General features: G+C 43.5%; 3 protein-coding genes and 2 pseudogenes across 5 annotated transcripts; all 5 read left to right on the forward strand.

Moving 5' to 3' along the window:
- The first annotated feature begins 2,053 nt into the window (after nt 1-2,053).
- On the forward strand, nt 2,054-3,502 carry LOC120477866 (uncharacterized). The gene is given in 3 exon segments (XM_039669793.2): nt 2,054-2,151; nt 2,722-3,357; nt 3,359-3,502. Coding segments are annotated over 2 exon segments (669 nt in total). The 5' UTR covers nt 2,054-2,151; nt 2,722-2,736; the 3' UTR covers nt 3,407-3,502.
- A 1,995-nt stretch (nt 3,503-5,497) lies between these two features.
- Nucleotides 5,498-6,970, forward strand: LOC148998329 (uncharacterized; annotated as a pseudogene). The gene is made up of 2 exons (XR_016147148.1): nt 5,498-5,602; nt 6,190-6,970. The product of XR_016147148.1 is annotated as an uncharacterized LOC148998329 (transcript).
- Nucleotides 6,971-9,189: 2,219 nt separating this feature from the next.
- On the forward strand, nt 9,190-10,638 carry LOC120477557 (uncharacterized). The gene is given in 3 exon segments (XM_039669201.2): nt 9,190-9,287; nt 9,858-10,493; nt 10,495-10,638. Coding segments are annotated over 2 exon segments (669 nt in total). The 5' UTR covers nt 9,190-9,287; nt 9,858-9,872; the 3' UTR covers nt 10,543-10,638.
- Nucleotides 10,639-12,514: 1,876 nt separating this feature from the next.
- Nucleotides 12,515-14,005, forward strand: LOC120477865 (uncharacterized; annotated as a pseudogene). The gene is made up of 2 exons (XR_016147183.1): nt 12,515-12,651; nt 13,225-14,005. The product of XR_016147183.1 is annotated as an uncharacterized LOC120477865 (transcript).
- Nucleotides 14,006-15,880: 1,875 nt separating this feature from the next.
- On the forward strand, nt 15,881-19,194 carry LOC120477864 (uncharacterized). Its single transcript, XM_089122493.1, is given in 3 exon segments — nt 15,881-16,001; nt 18,404-19,039; nt 19,041-19,194. Coding segments are annotated over 2 exon segments (669 nt in total). The 5' UTR covers nt 15,881-16,001; nt 18,404-18,418; the 3' UTR covers nt 19,089-19,194.
- The last annotated feature ends 6,328 nt before the right edge of the window (nt 19,195-25,522 follow it).

Here is a 25,522-nt window from a genome sequence, read left to right on the forward strand (position 1 = left end):
AAAATTTCAGAGCATGACAATGGCTTAAATTAAAGTCTCATTGTTTCTTTAAATGATAAAATAATTTTGGTTGATGTAATATGACTCCAGTGGGTGTGGGCCACATATCAAGGGAGGGCACTTTACGGTTAAAGGTAGACATAACCTCTGAGATTTTATTTTCAAACTAAAAAGGCGTCCTGCTAAATGCAAACAAATGGGTATATTCTGACAGTTAGCTTTATTTGTTACTACGGTTAAAAGGGAATAAAATATTGAAATGTGTTTTCTTGTAAGGTGTTTCAAGGGGTCCTACAATGACCTTTTTTACAAGATTTAAAAGTCTCTTGTGTCCTCAGAATGTGCATGTGACGTTTTGGCTCCATTCCCTGGATATTTGTTTTGAGCCTGTTAAAAAGTCACTTTTTCAGGGTAAGCAAAAACATGCTGTTTTTGTGCGTCCCTTTCAGAGGTGTCGAAAGTATTCACATTCATTACTTAAGTAAAAGTATAGATACTAGGGTTTAAAAATACTTCTGTGGAAGTATCAGCTCAAGCTTTTTACTCAAGTAAAAGTATAAAAGTACTGGTTTCAAAAACTACTTGAAGTAAAAAAGTAAAAGTAATGTAAGGATAAAATTCCTTTAAAGGGATAGTTCACTTTGAAATTATTTTTTGGTGTGTTTTAGCTTACCTCAAGGGCATCCAAGAGGTGTCTTTGTTTCCACAGTATTTTCAATTTTGTTATTTTTAGATGAACCGGTGTTTGTCAGTCATATAATGCAGGTCTATGGTCACCACCTCAAAGACCATGCACAGAGAAGTCCCAATTAAACATGATTTAATGACTCGTAAATGTAAGAGCACATTGAATGGCCTAAGACACGGAACGAGCGGTTTGTGTGAGAAAACGAACAGTATTTATATCGTTTTACCTCGTGTAACCACAGCCATGTCCAACTGATCTGAAGGCACTGCCACTTCGGTCTGCGCTTGCACCGGAAGTGATCGCTTGTGTGTGTACGTCCAACGCATTCTCATCCTTTAACGTCATATAGAACGCTATATGACAAAACGGCGCTATACTACGCACATGGCACCCGTTATCGTTAATATAACACGCGCTGTGAGGGCTAAGTTTAGGTGTGGGGTAGGGTGTGCGTGTCATATTCACGCTAAAGGATTTATAACGTCTTGGGTTCGCGTGTTATATTAACGATAAAGGGTGCCATGTGCGTAGTATAGCTCCGTTTTTGCATATAGCGTTCTATATGACGTTAAAGGATAAGAACGGGCTGGTACGTCACTTATTGTTTACACTGAGATTTCGGAAGTTTCCTTCAGATCAGTTGGACTGATGAATAGGCTACTCATCATAGTGTATATCTATATGCTTTTGGGTCTGATAAATATGCTGTGGAATATATTTGTTTAATGTGTTAATAAATCATGTGTTTTTAAGATCCATGATGATTTTTGATAAAACGGGTATGGCTTACATTACCTGAAAATAAATTTGTCTGGAGTGCATGATCTCAAAATGTTTATATACCTTGAAAATAAATGACACACATCTGCTGTATTCAAAATAAATATTAAAGTTGGACCTTAAACAAGTGTAACAGAGAAAAGAAAAAAATCACACTATTAAAGGGGTATTTTAAGTAAGGGGATGTCATGTAAGAATTATTCCCCCAAATATTTTTACTTCTGTCTGTAAAGACAATAAAATAACTGTCTACTTGCGTAATATTATGTGTAATATTGTCAGGTTTGGGATAGAGTCTGTAGAAATTGTTTCTTGTAAAAGAACAACTGTCAGATATTCACTTATGTGAGATGAATATCTGCTATAAGAAGTGGTGTCAAGTGTGAACATCAAGTGGAATTGTATTAACTACAAATACATGAGTCACAATTGAGAACACATTATGCAATGCAAAACAAAGAACTGAATAAAATGAGTGCTATATATTCACACAGGCAAACAAAGGGAGCTAAATGAAACACAGGTGAACTTAATTAGTGACTAACAGGCTAACAGACTATCATGGTTAACTTGTAGCTCCTCGTGAATTCTTAAAAGAGATGCCAAAAGTGTGATTAAAGGAACATTTTCTCTACTCCAGTTCAGTCTGCACACAGATTAAGGATCAACTTTTCAGCTTTACGGTAATGTATCTTTGATGTTTGTGTAATGTTCTTTAGAGTTAAACTTTTAGTTTAACATTGTGACATGTACATTTTAAAAGTGTACGTACTTAATGTCACTCATGCCAGCAGGAGCGCTATGATAACTACCAGTGAGCACTTCTTCAGACCTCGTCCATTTCCATAAACCTTTGCCTGGACTCATTCTAGTGTTGATGTTTACAAGCCCTCTGGTGGCTATCATAGGCACTTTGGCTGGTTGGTGTGACATTACTGAAAGTGTACGGAATGTACCCTTAAGTGGCTTTTTGTCATTCAGTGTTATTTTCTGCAAGTAGACCTATATTATTATTTTACCACACTTTCAAGATAGCACACATTAAATACAAATAAGCATACTTTTTCACTCCGCAGTTCAAAAATATTAAGTTTCTTCTATGGTTTTCTATTGCAAACTAATCTGGGTGTGCTATTTTATGTAATGCAACTATCAAAGATCCCTGAAACAAAGCTTTGCCTTTTTTTTCTTTTAAAAAGAATTACTTTCTTAAATCAAATGCATGATTTCAATGAATCCACTCTCCATTGTAGGCGTTAAAGATCAACATGGATAAAATCATCCTAATATTCCCTCTGATATTGCTGGTGCTGCATATACAAGGAGGAGAGTTCTCTCAACGTCCAGCTTGTTCGATTGCCGAAGCTCCACAGCCGGAAGTTGTGGAGTTCAACAACGTAATCTATGCCACTTGTGAAGTAACTCCCAGCCCTAATTTGCCACCTAGCCAGCCAAAGATCTATGGGCAAATCCTCTTCAAGCAGCTCTTCCCCAATGGAGATTTAGAAGTAAAAATCAACCTCCGTGGTTTGCCTGCCGTCGATCCTGAACAGCGTGCCATGCACATCCATCGGTATGGAGACCTCAGTCAAGGCAGCATCACTCTTGGTCCTCATTACAATCCAAATGGCGTTGACCACCCTCATCATCCTGGAGACCTGGGCAACTTTGCTTCTGAGCAAGGAGTGATAAAGCAGTTCCTGACTCTCCCAGACGCCAAGCTCTTTGGGCCTTATTCCATTCTGGGACGTTCGGTGGTGATTCATGAGAAGGAGGATGATCTGGGAATGGGTTCAGATGAGGAGAGTAAACGTACTGGGAATGCTGGACAGAGAATTGCTTACGGTGTGATTGGTATTACTACTCCAAGTCTGTGGCAGAAGACTGAAATTCCCCCCAAGAAGAGTTGTGGAGGAGGGCACTGAGACTCCAAGATGAGGAAGTTGGATATGGTGGAAGAGCAGATTCAAATGGGATAATCATGATATTCCTTGTGTATTTGTTTTCTACATTAAAGTTCTATAATAACCTGAACATTCCCATGTTTTTGTCTTTGTCGTTTTTAAGAAACTTTTTGGTCGTAGCTCCCAATAGTAAATGGCTCCACTCTTAAAAATAAATGTAGGGTGAATGCAGGTAAAGGGGGGGCCATACGGAAAAGTGGGCTTTTTTTAGTTTGATTGTATTGTGCTTAAGGGGATTAAAATTTCAGAGCATGACCATGGCTTTAATTAAAGATGCATTATTTCTTTAAATTATACAATAATTTTGGTTGATGTAATATGACTCCAGTGGGTGTGGGCCACATATCAAGGGAGGACACTTTACGGTTAAAGGTAGACATAACCTCTGAGATTTTATTTTCAAAATAAAAAGGCGTCCTGCTAAATGCAAACAAATGGGTATATTCTGACAGTTAGCTTTATTTGTTACTACGGTTAAAAGGGAATAAAATATTGAAATGTGTTTTCTTGTAAGGTGTTTCAAGGGGTCCTACAATGCCCTTTTTTAAAAGATTTAAAAGTCTCTTGTGTCCTCAGAATGTGCATGTGACGTTTTGGCTCCATTCCCTGGATATTTGTTTTGAGCCTGTTAAAAAGTCACTTTTTCGAGGTAAGTAAAAACATGCTGTTTTTGTGTGTCCCTTTCAGAGGTGTCGAAAGTATTCACATTCATTACTTAAGTAAAAGTATAGATACTACGGTTTAAAAATACTTCTGTGGAAGTATCAGCTCAAGCTTTTTACTCAAGTAAAAGTACTGGTTTCAAAAACTACTTAAAGTAAAAAAGTAATGTAAGGAAAAAATTCCTTTAAAGGGATAGTTCACTTTGAAATAAATTTTTTGGTGTGTTTTAGCTTACCTCAAGGGCATCCAAGATGTAGGTGTCTTTGTTTCCACAGTATTTTTAGATGAACCGGTGTTGTCTGTCAGTCATATAATGCAGGTCTATGGTCACCACCTCAAAGAGCATGCACAGAGAAGTCCAAATTAAACATGATTTAATGACTCGTAAATGTAAGTACACATTGAATGGCCTAAGACACGGAACGAGCGGTTTGTGTGAGAAAACGAACAGTATTTATATCGTTTTCCCTCGTGTAACCACAGCCATGTCCAACTGATCTGAAGGCACGGCCACTTCGGTCTGCGCATGCACCGGAAGTGATCGCTTGCGTGTCCAACGCATTCTCATCCTTTAACATCATATAGAACGCTATATGACAAAACGGCGCTATACTACGCACATGGCACCCGTTATCGTTAATATAACACGTGCTGTGAGGGCTAAGTTTAGGTGTGGGGTAGGGTGTGCATGTCATATTCACGCTAAAGGATTTATAACTTCTTGGGTTTGCGTGTTATATTAACGATAAAGGGTGCCATGTGCGTAGTATAGCGCCGTTTTTGCATATAGCGTTCTATATGACGTTAAAGGATGAGAACGGGCTGGTACGTCACTCATTGTTTACACCGAGATTTCGGAAGTTTCCTTCAGATCAGTTGGACTGATGAATAGGCTACTCATCATAGTGTATATCTATATGCTTTTGGGTCTGATAAATATGCTGTGGAATATGTTTGTTTAATGTGTTAATAAATCATGTGTTTTTAAGATCCATGATGATTCATGTGGATGTCATGTAAGAATTATTGTCATGTAAGAATTATTCCCCCAAATATTTTTACTTCTGTCTGTAAAGACAATTAAATAACTGTCTACTTGCGTAATATTATGTGTAATATTGTCAGGTTTGGGATAGAGTCTGTAGAAATTGTTTCTTGTAAAAGAACAACTGTCAGATATTCACGTATGTGAGATGAATATCTGCTAAGTGGTGTCAAGTGTGAACATCAAATTGTATTAACTACAAATAAATGAGTCACAATTGAGAACACATTATGCAATGCAAAACAAAGAACTGAATAAAATGAGTGCTATATATTCACACAGGCAAACAAAGGGAGCTAAATGAAACACAGGTGAACTTAATTAGTGACTAACAGGCTAACAGACTATCATGGTTAACTTGTAGCTCCTCGTGAGCCCTTAAAAGAGAAGCCAAAAGTGTGATTAAAGGAACACTCCTGTTCAGTCTGCACACAGATTAAGGATCAACTTTTCAGCTTTACGGTAATGTATCTTTGATGTTTGTGTAATGTTCTTTAGAGTTAAACTTTTAGTTTAACATTGTGACATGTACATTTTAAAAGTGTACATACTTAATGTCACTCATGCCAGCAGGAGCGCTATGATAACTACCAGTGAGCACTTCTTCAGACCTCGTCCATTTCCATAAACCTTTGCCTGGACTCATTCTAGTGTTGATGTTTACAAGCCCTCTGGTGGCTAACATAGGCACTTTGGCTGGTTGGTGTTACACTGATGAAAGTATACAGAATGTACCCTTAAGTGGCTTTTTGTCATTCAGTGTTATTTTCTGCAAGTAGACCTATATTTTTATTTTACCATACTTTCAAGATAGCACACATTAAATAAAAATAAGCATACTTTTTCACTCCGCAGTTCAAAAATATTAAGTTTCTTCTATGGTTTTCTATTGCAAACTAATCTGGGTGTGCTATTTTACCTAATGCAACTATCACAGATCCCTGAAACAAAGCTTTGCCTTTTTTTTTCTAAAAAAAGTCACTTTCAAAGAATTAGGCTACTTTCTTAAATCAAATGCATGATGTCAATGAATCCACTCTCCATTGTAGGTGTTAAAGATCAACATGGATAAAATCGTCCTAATATTCCCTCTGATATTGCTGGTGCTGCATATACAAGGAGGAGAGTTCTCTCAACGTCCAGCTTGTTCGGTTGCCGAAGCTCCACAGCCGGAAGTTGTGGAGTTCAACAACGTAATCTATGCCACGTGTGAAGTAACTCCCAGCCCTAATTTGCCACCTAGCCAGCCAAAGATCTATGGGCAAATCCTCTTCAAGCAGCTCTTCCCCAATGGAGATTTAGAAGTGAAAATCAACCTCCGTGGTTTGCCTGCCGTCGATCCTCAACAGCGTGCCATGCACATCCATCGGTATGGAGACCTCAGTCAAGGCAGCATCACTCTTGGTCCTCATTACAATCCAAATGGCGTTGACCACCCTCATCATCCTGGAGACCTGGGCAACTTTGCTTCTGAGCAAGGAGTGATAAAGCAGTTCCTGACTCTCCCAGACGCCAAGCTCTTTGGGCCTTATTCCATTCTGGGACGTTCGGTGGTGATTCATGAGAAGGAGGATGATCTGGGAATGGGTTCAGATGAGGAGAGTAAACTTACTGGGAATGCTGGACAGAGAATTGCTTACGGTGTGATTGGTATTACTACTCCAAGTCTGTGGCAGAAGACTGAAATTCCCCCCAAGAAGAGTTGTGGAGGAGGGCACTGAGACTCCAAGATGAGGAAGTTGGATATGGTGGAAGAGCAGATTCAAATGGGATAATCATGATATTCCTTGTGTATTTGTTTTCTACATTAAAGTTCTACAATAACCTGAACATTCCCATGTTTTTGACTTTGTCGTTTCAGAAACTTTTTGGTCGTAGCTCCCAATAGTAAATGGCTCCACTCTTAAAAATAAATGTAGGGTGAATGCAGGTAAAGGGGGCCATAAGGAAAAGTGGGCTTTTTTTTTAGTTTGATTGTATTGTGCTTAAGGGGATTAAAATTTCAGAGCATGACAATGGCTTAAATTAAAGTCTCATTGTTTCTTTAAATGATAAAATAATTTTGGTTGATGTAATATGACTCCAGTGGGTGTGGGCCACATATCAAGGGAGGGCACTTTACGGTTAAAGGTAGACATAACCTCTGAGATTTTATTTTCAAACTAAAAAGGCGTCCTGCTAAATGCAAACAAATGGGTATATTCTGACAGTTAGCTTTATTTGTTACTACGGTTAAAAGGGAATAAAATATTGAAATGTGTTTTCTTGTAAGGTGTTTCAAGGGGTCCTACAATGACCTTTTTTACAAGATTTAAAAGTCTCTTGTGTCCTCAGAATGTGCATGTGACGTTTTGGCTCCATTCCCTGGATATTTGTTTTGAGCCTGTTAAAAAGTCACTTTTTCAGGGTAAGCAAAAACATGCTGTTTTTGTGCGTCCCTTTCAGAGGTGTCGAAAGTATTCACATTCATTACTTAAGTAAAAGTATAGATACTAGGGTTTAAAAATACTTCTGTGGAAGTATCAGCTCAAGCTTTTTACTCAAGTAAAAGTATAAAAGTACTGGTTTCAAAAACTACTTGAAGTAAAAAAGTAAAAGTAATGTAAGGATAAAATTCCTTTAAAGGGATAGTTCACTTTGAAATTATTTTTTGGTGTGTTTTAGCTTACCTCAAGGGCATCCAAGAGGTGTCTTTGTTTCCACAGTATTTTCAATTTTGTTATTTTTAGATGAACCGGTGTTTGTCAGTCATATAATGCAGGTCTATGGTCACCACCTCAAAGACCATGCACAGAGAAGTCCCAATTAAACATGATTTAATGACTCGTAAATGTAAGAGCACATTGAATGGCCTAAGACACGGAACGAGCGGTTTGTGTGAGAAAACGAACAGTATTTATATCGTTTTACCTCGTGTAACCACAGCCATGTCCAACTGATCTGAAGGCACTGCCACTTCGGTCTGCGCTTGCACCGGAAGTGATCGCTTGTGTGTGTACGTCCAACGCATTCTCATCCTTTAACGTCATATAGAACGCTATATGACAAAACGGCGCTATACTACGCACATGGCACCCGTTATCGTTAATATAACACGCGCTGTGAGGGCTAAGTTTAGGTGTGGGGTAGGGTGTGCGTGTCATATTCACGCTAAAGGATTTATAACGTCTTGGGTTCGCGTGTTATATTAACGATAAAGGGTGCCATGTGCGTAGTATAGCTCCGTTTTTGCATATAGCGTTCTATATGACGTTAAAGGATAAGAACGGGCTGGTACGTCACTTATTGTTTACACTGAGATTTCGGAAGTTTCCTTCAGATCAGTTGGACTGATGAATAGGCTACTCATCATAGTGTATATCTATATGCTTTTGGGTCTGATAAATATGCTGTGGAATATATTTGTTTAATGTGTTAATAAATCATGTGTTTTTAAGATCCATGATGATTTTTGATAAAACGGGTATGGCTTACATTACCTGAAAATAAATTTGTCTGGAGTGCATGATCTCAAAATGTTTATATACCTTGAAAATAAATGACACACATCTGCTGTATTCAAAATAAATATTAAAGTTGGACCTTAAACAAGTGTAACAGAGAAAAGAAAAAAATCACACTATTAAAGGGGTATTTTAAGTAAGGGGATGTCATGTAAGAATTATTCCCCCAAATATTTTTACTTCTGTCTGTAAAGACAATAAAATAACTGTCTACTTGCGTAATATTATGTGTAATATTGTCAGGTTTGGGATAGAGTCTGTAGAAATTGTTTCTTGTAAAAGAACAACTGTCAGATATTCACTTATGTGAGATGAATATCTGCTATAAGAAGTGGTGTCAAGTGTGAACATCAAGTGGAATTGTATTAACTACAAATACATGAGTCACAATTGAGAACACATTATGCAATGCAAAACAAAGAACTGAATAAAATGAGTGCTATATATTCACACAGGCAAACAAAGGGAGCTAAATGAAACACAGGTGAACTTAATTAGTGACTAACAGGCTAACAGACTATCATGGTTAACTTGTAGCTCCTCGTGAATTCTTAAAAGAGATGCCAAAAGTGTGATTAAAGGAACATTTTCTCTACTCCAGTTCAGTCTGCACACAGATTAAGGATCAACTTTTCAGCTTTACGGTAATGTATCTTTGATGTTTGTGTAATGTTCTTTAGAGTTAAACTTTTAGTTTAACATTGTGACATGTACATTTTAAAAGTGTACGTACTTAATGTCACTCATGCCAGCAGGAGCGCTATGATAACTACCAGTGAGCACTTCTTCAGACCTCGTCCATTTCCATAAACCTTTGCCTGGACTCATTCTAGTGTTGATGTTTACAAGCCCTCTGGTGGCTATCATAGGCACTTTGGCTGGTTGGTGTGACATTACTGAAAGTGTACGGAATGTACCCTTAAGTGGCTTTTTGTCATTCAGTGTTATTTTCTGCAAGTAGACCTATATTATTATTTTACCACACTTTCAAGATAGCACACATTAAATACAAATAAGCATACTTTTTCACTCCGCAGTTCAAAAATATTAAGTTTCTTCTATGGTTTTCTATTGCAAACTAATCTGGGTGTGCTATTTTATGTAATGCAACTATCAAAGATCCCTGAAACAAAGCTTTGCCTTTTTTTTCTTTTAAAAAGAATTACTTTCTTAAATCAAATGCATGATTTCAATGAATCCACTCTCCATTGTAGGCGTTAAAGATCAACATGGATAAAATCATCCTAATATTCCCTCTGATATTGCTGGTGCTGCATATACAAGGAGGAGAGTTCTCTCAACGTCCAGCTTGTTCGATTGCCGAAGCTCCACAGCCGGAAGTTGTGGAGTTCAACAACGTAATCTATGCCACTTGTGAAGTAACTCCCAGCCCTAATTTGCCACCTAGCCAGCCAAAGATCTATGGGCAAATCCTCTTCAAGCAGCTCTTCCCCAATGGAGATTTAGAAGTAAAAATCAACCTCCGTGGTTTGCCTGCCGTCGATCCTGAACAGCGTGCCATGCACATCCATCGGTATGGAGACCTCAGTCAAGGCAGCATCACTCTTGGTCCTCATTACAATCCAAATGGCGTTGACCACCCTCATCATCCTGGAGACCTGGGCAACTTTGCTTCTGAGCAAGGAGTGATAAAGCAGTTCCTGACTCTCCCAGACGCCAAGCTCTTTGGGCCTTATTCCATTCTGGGACGTTCGGTGGTGATTCATGAGAAGGAGGATGATCTGGGAATGGGTTCAGATGAGGAGAGTAAACGTACTGGGAATGCTGGACAGAGAATTGCTTACGGTGTGATTGGTATTACTACTCCAAGTCTGTGGCAGAAGACTGAAATTCCCCCCAAGAAGAGTTGTGGAGGAGGGCACTGAGACTCCAAGATGAGGAAGTTGGATATGGTGGAAGAGCAGATTCAAATGGGATAATCATGATATTCCTTGTGTATTTGTTTTCTACATTAAAGTTCTATAATAACCTGAACATTCCCATGTTTTTGTCTTTGTCGTTTTTAAGAAACTTTTTGGTCGTAGCTCCCAATAGTAAATGGCTCCACTCTTAAAAATAAATGTAGGGTGAATGCAGGTAAAGGGGGGGCCATACGGAAAAGTGGGCTTTTTTTAGTTTGATTGTATTGTGCTTAAGGGGATTAAAATTTCAGAGCATGACCATGGCTTTAATTAAAGATGCATTATTTCTTTAAATTATACAATAATTTTGGTTGATGTAATATGACTCCAGTGGGTGTGGGCCACATATCAAGGGAGGACACTTTACGGTTAAAGGTAGACATAACCTCTGAGATTTTATTTTCAAAATAAAAAGGCGTCCTGCTAAATGCAAACAAATGGGTATATTCTGACAGTTAGCTTTATTTGTTACTACGGTTAAAAGGGAATAAAATATTGAAATGTGTTTTCTTGTAAGGTGTTTCAAGGGGTCCTACAATGCCCTTTTTTTTAAAGATTTAAAAGTCTCTTGTGTCCTCAGAATGTGCATGTGACGTTTTGGCTCCATTCCCTGGATATTTGTTTTGAGCCTGTTAAAAAGTCACTTTTTCGGGGTAAGCAAAAACATGCTGTTTTTGTGCGTCCCTTTCAGGGGTGTTGAAAGTATTCACATTCATTACTTAAGTAAAAGTATAGATACTAGGGTTTAAAAATACTTCTGTGGAAGTATCAGCTCAAGCTTTTTATTCAAGTAAAAGTATAAAAGTACTGGTTTCAAAAACTACTTATAGTAAAAAAGTAAAAGTAAATGTAAGGAAAAAATTCCTTTAAAGGGATAGTTCACTTTGAAATAAATTTTTGGTGTGTTTTAGCTTACCTCAAGGGCATCCAAGAGGTGTCTTTGTTTCCACAGTATAGATGAACCGGTGTTGTCTGTCAGTCATACAATGCAGGTCTATGGTCACCACCTCAAAGAGCATGCACAGAGAAGTCCAAATTAAACATGATTTAATGACTCGTAAATGTAAGTACACATTTAATGGCTTAAGACACGGAATGAGTTTTGTGTGAGAAAACGAACAGTATATGGTTTTACCTTGTGTAACCACAGCCATGTCCAACTGATCTGAAGGCACGGCCGCTTCGGTCTGCGCATGCACCGGAAGTGATCGCTTGCGTGTGTACGTCACTCATTGTTTACACCGAGATTTCGGAAGTTTCCTTCAGATCAGTTGGACTGATGAATAGGCTACTCATCATAGTGTATATCTATATGCTTTTGGGTCTGATAAATATGCTGTGGAATATGTTTGTTTAATGTGTTAATAAATCATGTGTTTTTAAGATCCATGATGATTTTTGATAAAACGGGTATGGCTCACATTACCTGAAAATAAATTTGTCTGGAGTGCATGATCTCAAAATGTTTATATACCTTGAAAATAAATGACACACATCTGCTGTATTCAAAATAAATATTAAAGTTGGACCTTAAACAAGTGTAACAGAGAAAAGAAAAAAATCACACTATTAAAGGGGGATTTTAAGTAAGGGGATGTCATGTAAGAATTATTCCCCCAAATATTTTTACTTCTGTCTGTAAAGACAACTGTCTACTTGCGTAATATTATGTGTAATATTGTCAGGTTTGGGATAGAGTCTGTTGAAAATGTGTCTTGTAAAAGAACAACTGTCAGATATTCACTTATGTGAGATGAATATCTGCTATAAGAAGTGGTGTCAAGTGTGAACATCAAGTGGAATTGTATTAACTACAAATAAATGAGTCACAATTGAGAACACATTATGCAATGCAAAACAAAGAACTGAATAAAATGAGTGCTATATATTCACACAGGCAAACAAAGGGAGCTAAATGAAACACAGGTGAACTTAATTAGTGACTAACAGGCTAACAGACTATCATGGTTAACTTGTAGCTCCTCGTGAATTCTTAAAAGAGAAGCCAAAAGTGTGATTAAAGGAACATTTTCTCTACTCCAGTTCAGTCTGCACACAGATTAAGGATCAACTTTTCAGCTTTACGGTAATGTATCTTTGATGTTTGTGTAATGTTCTTTAGAGTTAAACTTTTAGTTTAACATTGTGACATGTAAATTTTAAAAGTGTACATACCTAATGTCACTCATGCCAGCAGGAGTGCTATGATAACTACCAGTGAGCACTTCTTCAGACCTCGTCCATTTCCATAAACCTTTGCCTGGACTCATTCTAGTGTTAATGTTTGCAAGCCCTCTGGTGGCTATCATAGGCACTTTGGCTGGTTGGTGTGACATTACTGAAAGTGTACGGAATGTACCCTTAAGTGGCTTTTTGTCATTCAGTGTTATTTTCTGCAAGTAGACCTATATTTTTATTTTACCATACTTTCAAGATAGCACACATTAAATACAAATAAGCATACTTTTTCACTCCGCAGTTAAAAAAAAATTAAGTTTCTTCTATGGTTTTCTATTGCAAACTAATCTGGGTGTGCTATTTTATGTAATGCAACTATCACAGATCCCTGAAACAAAGCTTTGCCTTTTTTTTTTCTTTTAAAAAGAATTACTTTCTTAAATCAAATGCATGATTTCAATGAATCCACTCTCCATTGTAGGCGTTAAAGATCAACATGGATAAAATCATCCTAATATTCCCTCTGATATTGCTGGTGCTGCATATACAAGGAGGAGAGTTCCATAAACGTCCAGCTTGTTCGGTTGCCGAAGCTCCACAGCCGGAAGTTGTGGAGTTCAACAATGTAATCTATGCCACGTGTGAAGTAACTCCCAGCCCTAATTTACCACCTAGCCAGCCAAAGATCTATGGGCAAATCCTCTTCAAGCAGCTCTTCCCCAATGGAGATTTAGAAGTGAAAATCAACCTCCGTGGTTTGCCTGCCGTCGATCCTCAACAGCGTGCCATGCACATCCATCGGTATGGAGACCTCAGTCAAGGCAGCATCACTCTTGGTCCTCATTACAATCCAAATGGTGTTGACCACCCTCATCATCCTGGAGACCTGGGCAACTTTGCTTCTGAGCAAGGAGTGATAAAGCAGTTCCTGACGCTCCCAGACGCCAAGCTCTTTGGGCCTTATTCCATTCTGGGACGTTCGGTGGTGATTCATGAGAAGGAGGATGATCTGGGAATGGGTTCAGATGAGGAGAGTAAACTTACTGGGAATGCTGGACAGAGAATTGCTTACGGTGTGATTGGTATTACTACTCCAAGTCTGTGGCAGAAGACTGAAATTCCCCCCAAGAAGAGTTGTGGAGGAGGGCACTGAGACTCCAAGATGAGGAAGTTGGATATGGTGGAAGAGCAGACTTAAATGGGATAATCATGATATTCCTTGTGTATTTGTTTTCTACATTAAAGTTCTATAATAACCTGAACATTCCCATGTTTTTGTCTTTGTCGTTTCAGAAACTTTTTGGTCGTAGCTCCCAATAGTAAATGGCTCCACTCTTAAAAATAAATGTAGGGTGAATGCAGGTAAAGGGGGGCCATAAGGAAAAGTGGGCTTTTTTTAGTTTGATTGTATTGTGCTTAAGGGGATTAAAATTTCAGAGCATGACCATGGCTTTAATTAAAGATGCATTATTTCTTTTTAATTATACAATAATTTTGGTTGATGTAATATGACTCCAGTGGGTGTGGGCCACATATCAAGGGAGGACACTTTACGGTTAAAGGTAGACATAACCTCTGAGATTCTATTTTCAAAATAAAAAGGCGTCCTGCTAAATCCAAACAAATGGGTATATTCTGACAGCTTTATTTGTTACTATGGTTAAAAGGGAATAAAATATTGAAATGTGTTTTCTTGTGTTTCAAGGGGTCCTACAATGACCTTTTTTACAAGATTTAAAAGTCTCTGGTGTCCTCAGAATGTGCATGTGACGTTTTGGCTCCATTCCCTGGATATTTGTTTTGAGCCTGTTAAAAAGTCACTTTTTCGGGGTAAGTAAAAACATGCTGTTTTTTTGCGTCCCTTTCAGAGGTGTCGAAAGTATTCACATTCATTACTTAAGTAAAAGTATAGATACTAGGGTTTAAAAATACTTCTGTGGAAGTATCAGCTCAAGCTACTCAAGTAAAAGTATAAAAGTACTGGTTTCAAAAACTACTTAAAGTAAAAAAGTAATGTAAGGAAAAAATTCCTTTAAAGGGATAGTTCACTTTGAAATTAATTTTTGGTGTGTTTTAGCTTACCTCAAGGGCATCCAAGAGGTGTCTTTGTTTCCACAGTATAGATGAACCGGTGTTGTCTGTCAGTCATACAATGCAGGTCTATGGTCACCACCTCAAAGAGCATGCACAGAGAAGTCCAAATTAAACATGATTTAATGACTCGTAAATGTAAGTACACATTTAATGGCTTAAGACACGGAATGAGTTTTGTGTGAGAAAACGAACAGTATATGGTTTTACCTTGTGTAACCACAGCCACGTCCAACTGATCTGAAGGCACGGCCGCTTCGGTCTGCAAATGCACCGGAAGTGATCTCTTGCGTGTGTACGTCACTCATTGTTTACACCGAGATTTCGGAAGTTTCCTTCAGATCAGTTGGACTGATGAATAGGCTACTCATCATAGTGTATATCTATATGCTTTTGGGTCTGATAAATATGCTGTGGAATATGTTTGTTTAATGTGTTAATAAATCATGTGTTTTTAAGATCCATGATGATTTTTGATAAAACGGGTATGGCTCACATTACCTGAAAATAAATTTGTCTGGAGTGCATGATCTCAAAATGTTTATATACCTTGAAAATAAATGACACACATCTGCTGTATTCAAAATAAATATTAAAGTTGGACCTTAAACAAGTGTAACAGGGAAAAGAAAAAAAACACTATTAAAGGGGTATTTTAAGTAAGGGGATGTCATGTAAGAATTATTCCCCCAAATAGTTTTACTTCTGTCTGTAAAGACAATAAAATAACTGTCTACTTGTGTAATATTATGTGTAATATTGTCAGGTTTGGGATAGAGTCTGTAGAAATTGTTTCTTGTAAAAGAACAACTGTCAGATATTCGCTTATGTGAGATGAATATCTGCTATAAGAAGTGGTGTCAAGTGTGAACATCAAGTGGAATTGTATTAACTACAAATAAATGAGTCACAATTGAGAACACATTATGCAATGCAAAACAAAGAACTGAATAAAATGAGTGCTATATATTCACACAGGCAAACAAAGGGAGCTAAATGAAACACAGGTGAACTTAATTAGTGACTAACAGGCTAACAGACTATCATGGTTAACTTGTAGCTCCTCGTGAGCCCTTAAAAGAGAAGCCAAAAGTGTGATTAAAGGAACATTTTCTCTACTCCAGTTCAGTCTGCACACAGATTAAGGATCAACTTTTCAGCTTTACGGTAATGTATCTTTGATGTTTGTGTAATGTTCTTTAGAGTTAAACTTTTAGTTTAACATTGTGACATGTACATTTTAAAAGTGTACATACTTAATGTCACTCATGCCAGCAGGAGCGCTATGATAACTACCAGTGAGCACTTCTTCAGACCTCGTCCATTTCCATAAACCTTTGCCTGGACTCATTCGGTTGTTAAGTCGTGACGTAATCACGCTCTGATAATACTGTTTCCGGGTCCAAATGCTGGGTCCTCTCTATCTGCTTACCGCTTTTGCCGTGTCCCATGTTGTTTAAATAGATCGGAGTTAAAAAAAAACAAGTGACATTCAACTGTCATTCTACCGCTTTCCCTGTGACGAGAAAGAAAAGAGAAAATGGCTGCAGTTGATAAGGATGAGCTACACTAATCACCCTATTGGAGTTAAAAGAGTTTAAACCTTTTTTGACTGCCAAGGGTCCATCACTAAAGTAGGATGTGATTGTAAATAAATTAACAGGTTCCGCCATTGTAACGTTAATTAGATATGGACGAGCGGAGCGCTTGGACCCGGAAGAGGCTAAACGTCACGCGTGACGTCAGACTTAACAACCGAATTCTAGTGTTGATGTTTACAAGCCCTCTCGTGGCTATCATAGGCACTTTGGCTGGTTGGTGTTACACTGATGAAAGTATACAGAATGTACCCTTAAGTGGCTTTTTGTCTTTCAGTGTTATTTTCTGCAAGTAGACCTATATTTTTATTTTACCATACTTTCAAGATAGCACACATTAAAGGAGCTAAACGCAAGTCTCTGAGTTTTTGCAGAACTACGCCCCCTCTGGCGACAAGCGAAACTGCAACCAGAGCTGTGCGCGTTCATGGAGGAACACACACACACACACACACACACACACACATACGCACGTTTGCACGAGCTGTTCATAACTAAGGAGCATCAGCCGCACACTGTGCGGCACACATCTTTTGTTACAGTCATAATGAGGTAATACAGTAATAAATCTGCAAGTCATTTAAAATATATGAAAGGAAAGGCATTCGAGTAAATTACACACTTGTGTGAGAGGGGGAAACGGGGGTAGAAAACTTCGGTTTTTGTTTCCATCTATCTCCCTGTGCTTACTGTATCCACTCATGATTGAATTATTATGGAAACACGTTCAGTTATCACTTTGTATAGGCTATTACCCGTTTGAGCCCTAGAGCCGACCGGAGATCTCTCCGTTTGTTGAAAGCTTCCCGATGTTGACTCTCGTCTTATTCCGACGCATGGCACTGGACAGACAGAAGTTTTATTTTCTGTCTCACGTGGAATTTGCGTTGGGGTTTGTAATGAGCTACAAGCCGGTCTCTTTCCGCGCCATATACAGATTTAATAAAGTGCACGTCACCGAAAGCAACAGATATGAGCTGGATTTTATTAATCATCGGCTAATTTCAAAATCAGCAAAGACAGCAATAAGAGAGATCGGCAACAGGCCTGGTAAGATCATTTCATTTCTTTACTTTTAATGAAGATGGTAGTGTTAAGCGTCTGCGACTTACTTTCACTAATTCACTTTGATTTGCGATAGATTGCGGCGCTTGATGAAGGGGCTCAGCTCAGCTGCTCAGGTGATGCGCGTCGTCATATATGACTAAAATATCATGACATATAGCTTGGTTTCAACAACCAGATGCATTTACACTTGTCCAGTTTCATCTGGAATACGGCACAGACCACGTCCTCAAGTGGTTTGAGCGATCGAATTCAAATCCGTCTCGAATGCGTTTCGGAGGGCATTTACACCCTGGTCTTTTCACGATCGAATAGCTATCCGATCACAGAAGACACATGAAGTGACCAGGTGTAAACAGCCCCTTTGAATCCATCGTCTACTTTTGTGGAAAGCTGACTAGAGTTGTGTCGCTCGAGTTGTCTTCTCTGATACGGAGAACGGCGGCGATTAGCTACACGAACCTGCCAGACACAGCCAGGCGAGCGTGAACGCGCATGACGTCACGCCCAGTCTCAGATTCGAGCCCGAATCCCTCTTATATATTTCACTGTACAGGGTTATAGAGGCGATCGCAGTGATCAAAGAAGGGCTCATTCAGCCCACCAGGCGATTGTTTAAGCATGTATGGGTTAGAAAACGGCTATTTTTAACATGAAAAGTTGCGCAATGCACCTTTAAATAAAAATAAGCATACTTTTTCACTCAGCAGTTCAAAAATATTAAGTTTCTTCTATGGTTTTCTATTGCAAACTAATCTGGGTGTGCTATTTTACCTAATGCAACTGTCAAAGATCCCTGAAACAAAGCTTTGCCTTTTTTTTTTTCTAAAAAAAGTCACTTTCAAAGAATTAGGCTACTTTCTTAAATCAAATGCATGATGTCAATGAATCCACTCTCCATTGTAGGCGTTAAAGATCAACATGGATAAAATCGTCCTAATATTCCCTCTGATATTGCTGGTGCTGCATATACAAGGAGGAGAGTTCTCTCAACGTCCAGCTTGTTCGGTTGCCGAAGCTCCACAGCCGGAAGTTGTGGAGTTCAACAACGTAATCTATGCCACGTGTGAAGTAACTCCCAGCCCTAATTTGCCACCTAGCCAGCCAAAGATCTATGGGCAAATCCTCTTCAAGCAGCTCTTCCCGAATGGAGATTTAGAAGTGAAAATCAACCTCCGTGGTTTGCCTGCTGTCGATCCTCAACAGCGTGCCATGCACATCCATCGGTATGGAGACCTCAGTCAAGGCAGCATCACTCTTGGTCCTCATTACAATCCAAATGGCGTTGACCACCCTCATCATCCTGGAGACCTGGGCAACTTTGCTTCTGAGCAAGGAGTGATAAAGCAGTTCCTGACACTCCCAGACGCCAAGCTCTTTGGGCCTTATTCCATTCTGGGACGTTCGGTGGTGATTCATGAGAAGGAGGATGATCTGGGAATGGGTTCAGATGAGGAGAGTAAACTTACTGGGAATGCTGGACAGAGAATTGCTTACGGTGTGATTGGTATTACTACTCCAAGTCTGTGGCAGAAAACTGAAATTCCTCCCAAGAAAAGTTGTGGAGGAGGGCACTGAGACTCCAAGATGAGGAAGTTGGATATGGTGGAAGAGCAGATTCAAATGGGATCGAAATGATATTCCTTGTGTATGCTTTGTCTGTGTCCTACATTAAAGCAATATTTAATACCCTGAAATTCCCTTGATTTATTGCCATTCAAACACTTCTTTAATCTGTCACGGTACCATGCTTGAATTCACTGAGCTCCGGAATGTGACCTGTTATCACATGTTTGAGAAGCAATCTGCATGCCTAGGTGCTTGATTTTATACAACTGTGGCCATGGAAGTGATTGAAACATGCACATTCAATGAGTTGGAGGGGTGTCCCAATACTGTTAGCAATTTAGTTTGTGGGTACAGTATAGTCCATGGCTCTTCAAATCCAGTCCTGGAGTGTTGGTGTTCAGCAGCTATTAGTTCCAACCCTATTCATTGACATATTCAAAATGTCAACTTTTAGTTGTCTGATTTTGTGAGTTACTGCAACATGCTTCTCAATATAGTTTTAAAATGTCTACAAATGGTTGAAAATATCCAAAAGTTGGTCACTGTACAATATTAAGAATGACTTACAGAAGCAAATTTTCTTTCAAAATAATGGAATTATAATGGCTTTGAGATGGTAAAAGAAATCAAACTCCTAGCAACCGCCATATGCCATTATTCAATGGAAATACTCCAGAGTTTACAGGTCAGTCAGTCGGTTGACAATGTAATTCTAGAGGTTTTTTAAATAGTGGGGTTAGGGTTTTGATTATAATTTTTATTTCATTAATGCAGAGAACAGGAACATAAGAGAAAACAAATGTACATCACATAATATCAACCAAAACAATAAAGGTTTATATTCGGTAATGATTGAAAGAAATCATCCATATGTTGTTGGGAAAATTTACAAATCACAGTAAAATTTGACACAGAACTTTGCGATACTAATATTACCGTTAATCATTCATTTTGAAAGTGGTTGTCTTTCCAATCTGAAAAAATATGCAGAATTTTGCTCAACCTCTTCAAGCCATTTTCTGCGCAATCTAACAAATGCCCCTTGCAGCTTTATGTTTGTGTTGTCTAATTTGCACTGTAATTCAACAGATTCTGCTTTTTCACAATTAAGTAAATCATCACATTTTTAGAGAAAAGATTGGTGAGTTTTCGTATTTTTTTTCTTTTTTGCCAAATCAGTACTAAAGATATTTGCCAATTTCATAGTTAATAAATTCCCAGTTGCTGCTCTAACTATTTTCCTCTCTTGCTTTATTCCAATTTTTGTGAATTATCTTATTCATTTCATCTTCTACTTCACTGTAAGACAGAATGGAGTTGTTAAGTTTCCAGTAAGAAGAGAATACACTTCCCCCTTCCACCGAGTCTCTCACCTAGTGACACTTAAAGTTCCCTTGTTATGGAAATCATGGTATTTTATTATTTCTTCAATACTCTTGTTTTCTTATCATTAATTTTAACTTTATTTTTCATTATAACTACTTCCCACAGTATTCCTCTTTCAAATGGTTAGTCTAAAGATCCAAAAAATATTCTCAGTATTGTCTCAGTCCCACTTACAGTTGTGCAGAAACCAAAATATGATGTTACTCAGATCGCAACGCTTAAGACAGCCATAGCTACTTTCTCATTTAAACTTTATTAACTAAATTGTAGTTTTAGACCACTAATTTCATACATCCATTTATTGGATTGAGAAATACATTTATTTATTTATTTATTTTTTATTAGAAGTTATATTCTATTCTCTCATAATAGAAGTTATTTGTTCGGCCACCGGCCTTTCATTAAAAAATTTGAATATAAATATATATATATATATATATATATATATACGTATATGTATATATATATTTACATTTATAATTATGATCCCACCTAGATATTTAAATGTCCATTTAAACATCATGACAGAATGTACTGACCAAAGAAGACCCCAGCAGACTGTATGTCTTCCCCCGCTAGACCATAACCGACTGACCGAGAACTATGATGGCAGTTGGCCATCGCTGATAGTAGAGCTGGAAGACTTGCATTCCCTCCCCAGGGTGAGTTGTCCCTGAAGAGGTATGCACAAGTCATTGAAGAGAAGAGCTTCTTCCTGCCTGAGGTCCTGGTTTCTCGCTATTTCATTGGTCTCAACTCTCCACCTCCTCTGTCCGAACGGGAGGAGTTTACTCTTCGCCCATTTCGACCAGTGGTGGATTGATCTCGGAGAGAGCCAATGGGTCCCACAAGGTTTTGATCTGCTATGCTTACAGTGATCCCAGAGGGGTCCTAGCTGTCGTCACTCAAGGGGATCAGGCTCCTTCCGTTCCTTCTCCTGAGGTTTCTTCCACACACGCAGATCTCTGTGGCAAACAAGGGAGACTGATTTCATGGGATTCTCCCTCGGAATCATCCTCGACGGAGTCAACGCTGCCTGAGCCTGCCCTTTGCAGCACCAGTTACGATTCCTACAGAGCTTCTCCAACCAGCCACTAGTCCAACTATGACTTCCACTCCATGACCTAGGAGAAAGAGAAGGAGGGGAGTCTCCGATCCTTTGTCTCTGCCAGAGGCCGCCACTGCAGGCGCTGTCCCAGAGGCCGCCACGGCAGGCGCTGTTCCAGAGGCCGCCATTGCAGGCGCTGTCCCAGAGGCCGCAACTGCAGGCGCTGTTCCAGAGGCCGCCACTGCAGGCGCTGTTCCAGAGGCCGCCATTGCAGGCGCTGTCCCAGAGGCCGCCATTGCAGGCGCTGTCCCAGAGGCCGCAACTGCAGGCGCTGTCCCAGAGGCCGCCATTGCAGGCGCTGTCCCAGAGGCCGCCACTGCAGGCGCTGTCCCAGAGGCCGCCACTGCAGGCGCTGTCCCAGAGGCCGCAACTGCAGGCGCTGTCCCAGAGGCCGCTATTACAGGCGCTGTCCCAGAGGCCGCAACTGCAGGCGCTGTCCCAGAGGCCGCCACTGCAGGCGCTGTCCCAGAGGCCGCCACGGCAGGCGCTGTTCCAGAGGCCAACATTGCAGGCGCTGTCCCAGAGGCCGCAACTGCAGGCGCTGTTCCAGAGGCCGCCACTGCAGGCGCTGTCCCAGAGGCCGCCATTGCAGGCGCTGTCCCAGAGGCCGCTATTACAGGCGCTGTCCCAGAGGCCGCCACTGCAGGCGCTGTCCCAGAGGCCGCCACGGCAGGCGCTGTTCCAGAGGCCGCCATTGCAGGCGCTGTCCCAGAGGCCGCAACTGCAGGCGCTGTTCCAGAGGCCGCTACTGCAGGCGCTGTTCCAGAGGCCGCCATTGCAGGCGCTGTCCCAGAGGCCGCCACTGCAGGCGCTGTCCCAGAGGCCGCCACTGCAGGCGCTGTCCCAGAGGCCGCCACTTCAGGCGCTGTCCCAGAGGCCGCAACTTCAGGCGCTGTCCCAGAGGCCGCCACTGCAGGCGCTGTCCCAGAGGCCGCCACTGCAGGCGCTGTCCCAGAGGCCGCCACTGCAGGCGCTGTCCCAGAGGCCGCCACGGCAGGCGCTGTTCCAGAGGCCGCAACTGCAGGCGCTGTACCAGAGGCCGCCATTGCAGGCGCTGTCCCAGAGGCCGCCACGGCAGGCGCTGTTCCAGAGGCCGCCATTGCAGGCGCTGTCCCAGAGGCCGCAACTGCAGGCGCTGTTCCAGAGGCCGCCACTGCAGGCGCTGTTCCAGAGGCCGCCATTGCAGGCGCTGTCCCAGAGGCCGCAACTGCAGGCGCTGTCCCAGAGGCCGCCACTGCAGGCGCTGTCCCAGAGGCCGCAACTGCAGGCGCTGTCCCAGAGGCCGCCATTGCAGGCGCTGTCCCAGAGGCCGCTATTACAGGCGCTGTCCCAGAGGCCGCAACTGCAGGCGCTGTCCCAGAGGCCGCCACTGCAGGCGCTGTCCCAGAGGCCGCCACGGCAGGCGCTGTTCCAGAGGCCACCATTGCAGGCGCTGTCCCAGAGGCCGCAACTGCAGGCGCTGTTCCAGAGGCCGCCACTGCAGGCGCTGTCCCAGAGGCCGCCATTGCAGGCGCTGTCCCAGAGGCCGCTATTACAGGCGCTGTCCCAGAGGCCGCCACTGCAGGCGCTGTCCCAGAGGCCGCCACGGCAGGCGCTGTTCTAGAGGCCGCCATTGCAGGCGCTGTCCCAGAGGCCGCAACTGCAGGCGCTGTCCCAGAGGCCGCAACTTCAGGCGCTGTCCCAGAGGCCGCCACTGCAGGCGCTGTCCCAGAGGCCGCCACTGCAGGCGCTGTCCCAGAGGCCGCCACGGCAGGCGCTGTCCCAGAGGCCGCAACTGCAGGCGCTGTTCCAGAGGCCGCCACTGCAGGCGCTGTCCCAGAGGCCGCCATTGCAGGCGCTGTCCCAGAGGCCGCAACTGCAGGCGCTGTCCCAGAGGCCGCCATTGCAGGCGCTGTCCCAGAGGCCGCCACTGCAGGCGCTGTCCCAGAGGCCGCCACTGCAGGCGCTGTCCCAGAGGCCGCCACTGCAGGCGCTGTCCCAGAGGCCGCCACTGCAGGCGCTGTCCCAGAGGCCGCAACTGCAGGCGCTGTCCCAGAGGCCGCCATTGCAGGCGCTGTCCCAGAGGCCGCCACTGCAGGCGCTGTCCCAGAGGCCGCCACGGCAGGCGCTGTTCTAGAGGCCGCCATTGCAGGCGCTGTCCCAGAGGCCGCAACTGCAGGCGCTGTCCCAGAGGCCGCAACTTCAGGCGCTGTCCCAGAGGCCGCCACTGCAGGCGCTGTCCCAGAGGCCGCCACTGCAGGCGCTGTCCCAGAGGCCGCCACGGCAGGCGCTGTTCCAGAGGCCGCAACTGCAGGCGCTGTACCAGAGGCCGCCATTGCAGGCGCTGTCCCAGAGGCCGCCACGGCAGGCGCTGTCCCAGAGGCCGCCATTGCAGGCGCTGTCCCAGAGGCCGCAACTGCAGGCGCTGTTCCAGAGGCCGCCACTGCAGGCGCTGTCCCAGAGGCCGCCATTGCAGGCGCTGTCCCAGAGGCCGCAACTGCAGGCGCTGTCCCAGAGGCCGCCATTGCAGGCGCTGTCCCAGAGGCCGCCACTGCAGGCGCTGTCCCAGAGGCCGCCACTGCAGGCGCTGTCCCAGAGGCCGCCACTGCAGGCGCTGTCCCAGAGGCCGCCACTGCAGGCGCTGTCCCAGAGGCCGCAACTGCAGGCGCTGTCCCAGAGGCCGCCATTGCAGGCGCTGTCCCAGAGGCCGCTATTACAGGCGCTGTCCCAGAGGCCGCAACTGCAGGCGCTGTCCCAGAGGCCGCCACTGCAGGCGCTGTCCCAGAGGCCGCCACGGCAGGCGCTGTTCCAGAGGCCACCATTGCAGGCGCTGTCCCAGAGGCCGCAACTGCAGGCGCTGTTCCAGAGGCCGCCACTGCAGGCGCTGTCCCAGAGGCCGCCATTGCAGGCGCTGTCCCAGAGGCCGCTATTACAGGCGCTGTCCCAGAGGCCGCCACTGCAGGCGCTGTCCCAGAGGCCGCCACGGCAGGCGCTGTTCCAGAGGCCGCCATTGCAGGCGCTGTCCCAGAGGCCGCAACTGCAGGCGCTGTTCCAGAGGCCGCTACTGCAGGCGCTGTTCCAGAGGCCGCCATTGCAGGCGCTGTCCCAGAGGTCGCCACTGCAGGCGCTGTCCCAGAGGCCGCCACTTCAGGCGCTGTCCCAGAGGCCGCAACTTCAGGCGCTGTCCCAGAGGCCGCCACTGCAGGCGCTGTCCCAGAGGCCGCCACTGCAGGCGCTGTCCCAGAGGCCGCCACGGCAGGCGCTGTTCCAGAGGCCGCAACTGCAGGCGCTGTACCAGAGGCCGCCATTGCAGGCGCTGTCCCAGAGGCCGCCACTGCAGGCGCTGTCCCAGAGGCCGCCACTGCAGGCGCTGTCCCAGAGGCCGCAACTTCAGGCGCTGTCCCAGAGGCCGCAACTTCAGGCGCTGTCCCAGAGGCCGCCACTGCAGGCGCTGTCCCAGAGGCCGCCACTGCAGGCGCTGTCCCAGAGGCCGCCACGGCAGGCGCTGTTCCAGAGGCCGCAACTGCAGGCGCTGTACCAGAGGCCGCCATTGCAGGCGCTGTCCCAGAGGCCGCCACTGCAGGCGCTGTCCCAGAGGCCGCCACTGCAGGCGCTGTCCCAGAGGCCGCAACTTCAGGCGCTGTCCCAGAGGCCGCAACTTCAGGCGCTGTCCCAGAGGCCGCCATTGCAGGCGCTGTCCCAGAGGCCGCCACTGCAGGCGCTGTCCCAGAGGCCGCCACTGCAGGCGCTGTTCCAGAGGCCGCCACTGCAGGCGCTGTCCCAGAGGCCGCAACTGCAGGCGCTGTCCCAGAGGCCGCCATTGCAGGCGCTGTCCCAGAGGCCGCCACTGCAGGCGCTGTCCCAGAGGCCGCCACTGCAGGCGCTGTCCCAGAGGCCGCAACTGCAGGCGCTGTCCCAGAGGCCGCCATTGCAGGCGCTGTCCCAGAGGCCGCTATTACAGGCGCTGTCCCAGAGGCCGCCAC

The sequence above is a fragment of the Pimephales promelas genome, chromosome 1 (assembly GCF_988280905.1).
Source record: "Pimephales promelas chromosome 1, fPimPro1.hap1.1, whole genome shotgun sequence".
NCBI classification, from domain to species: Eukaryota; Metazoa; Chordata; class Actinopteri; order Cypriniformes; family Leuciscidae; genus Pimephales; species Pimephales promelas.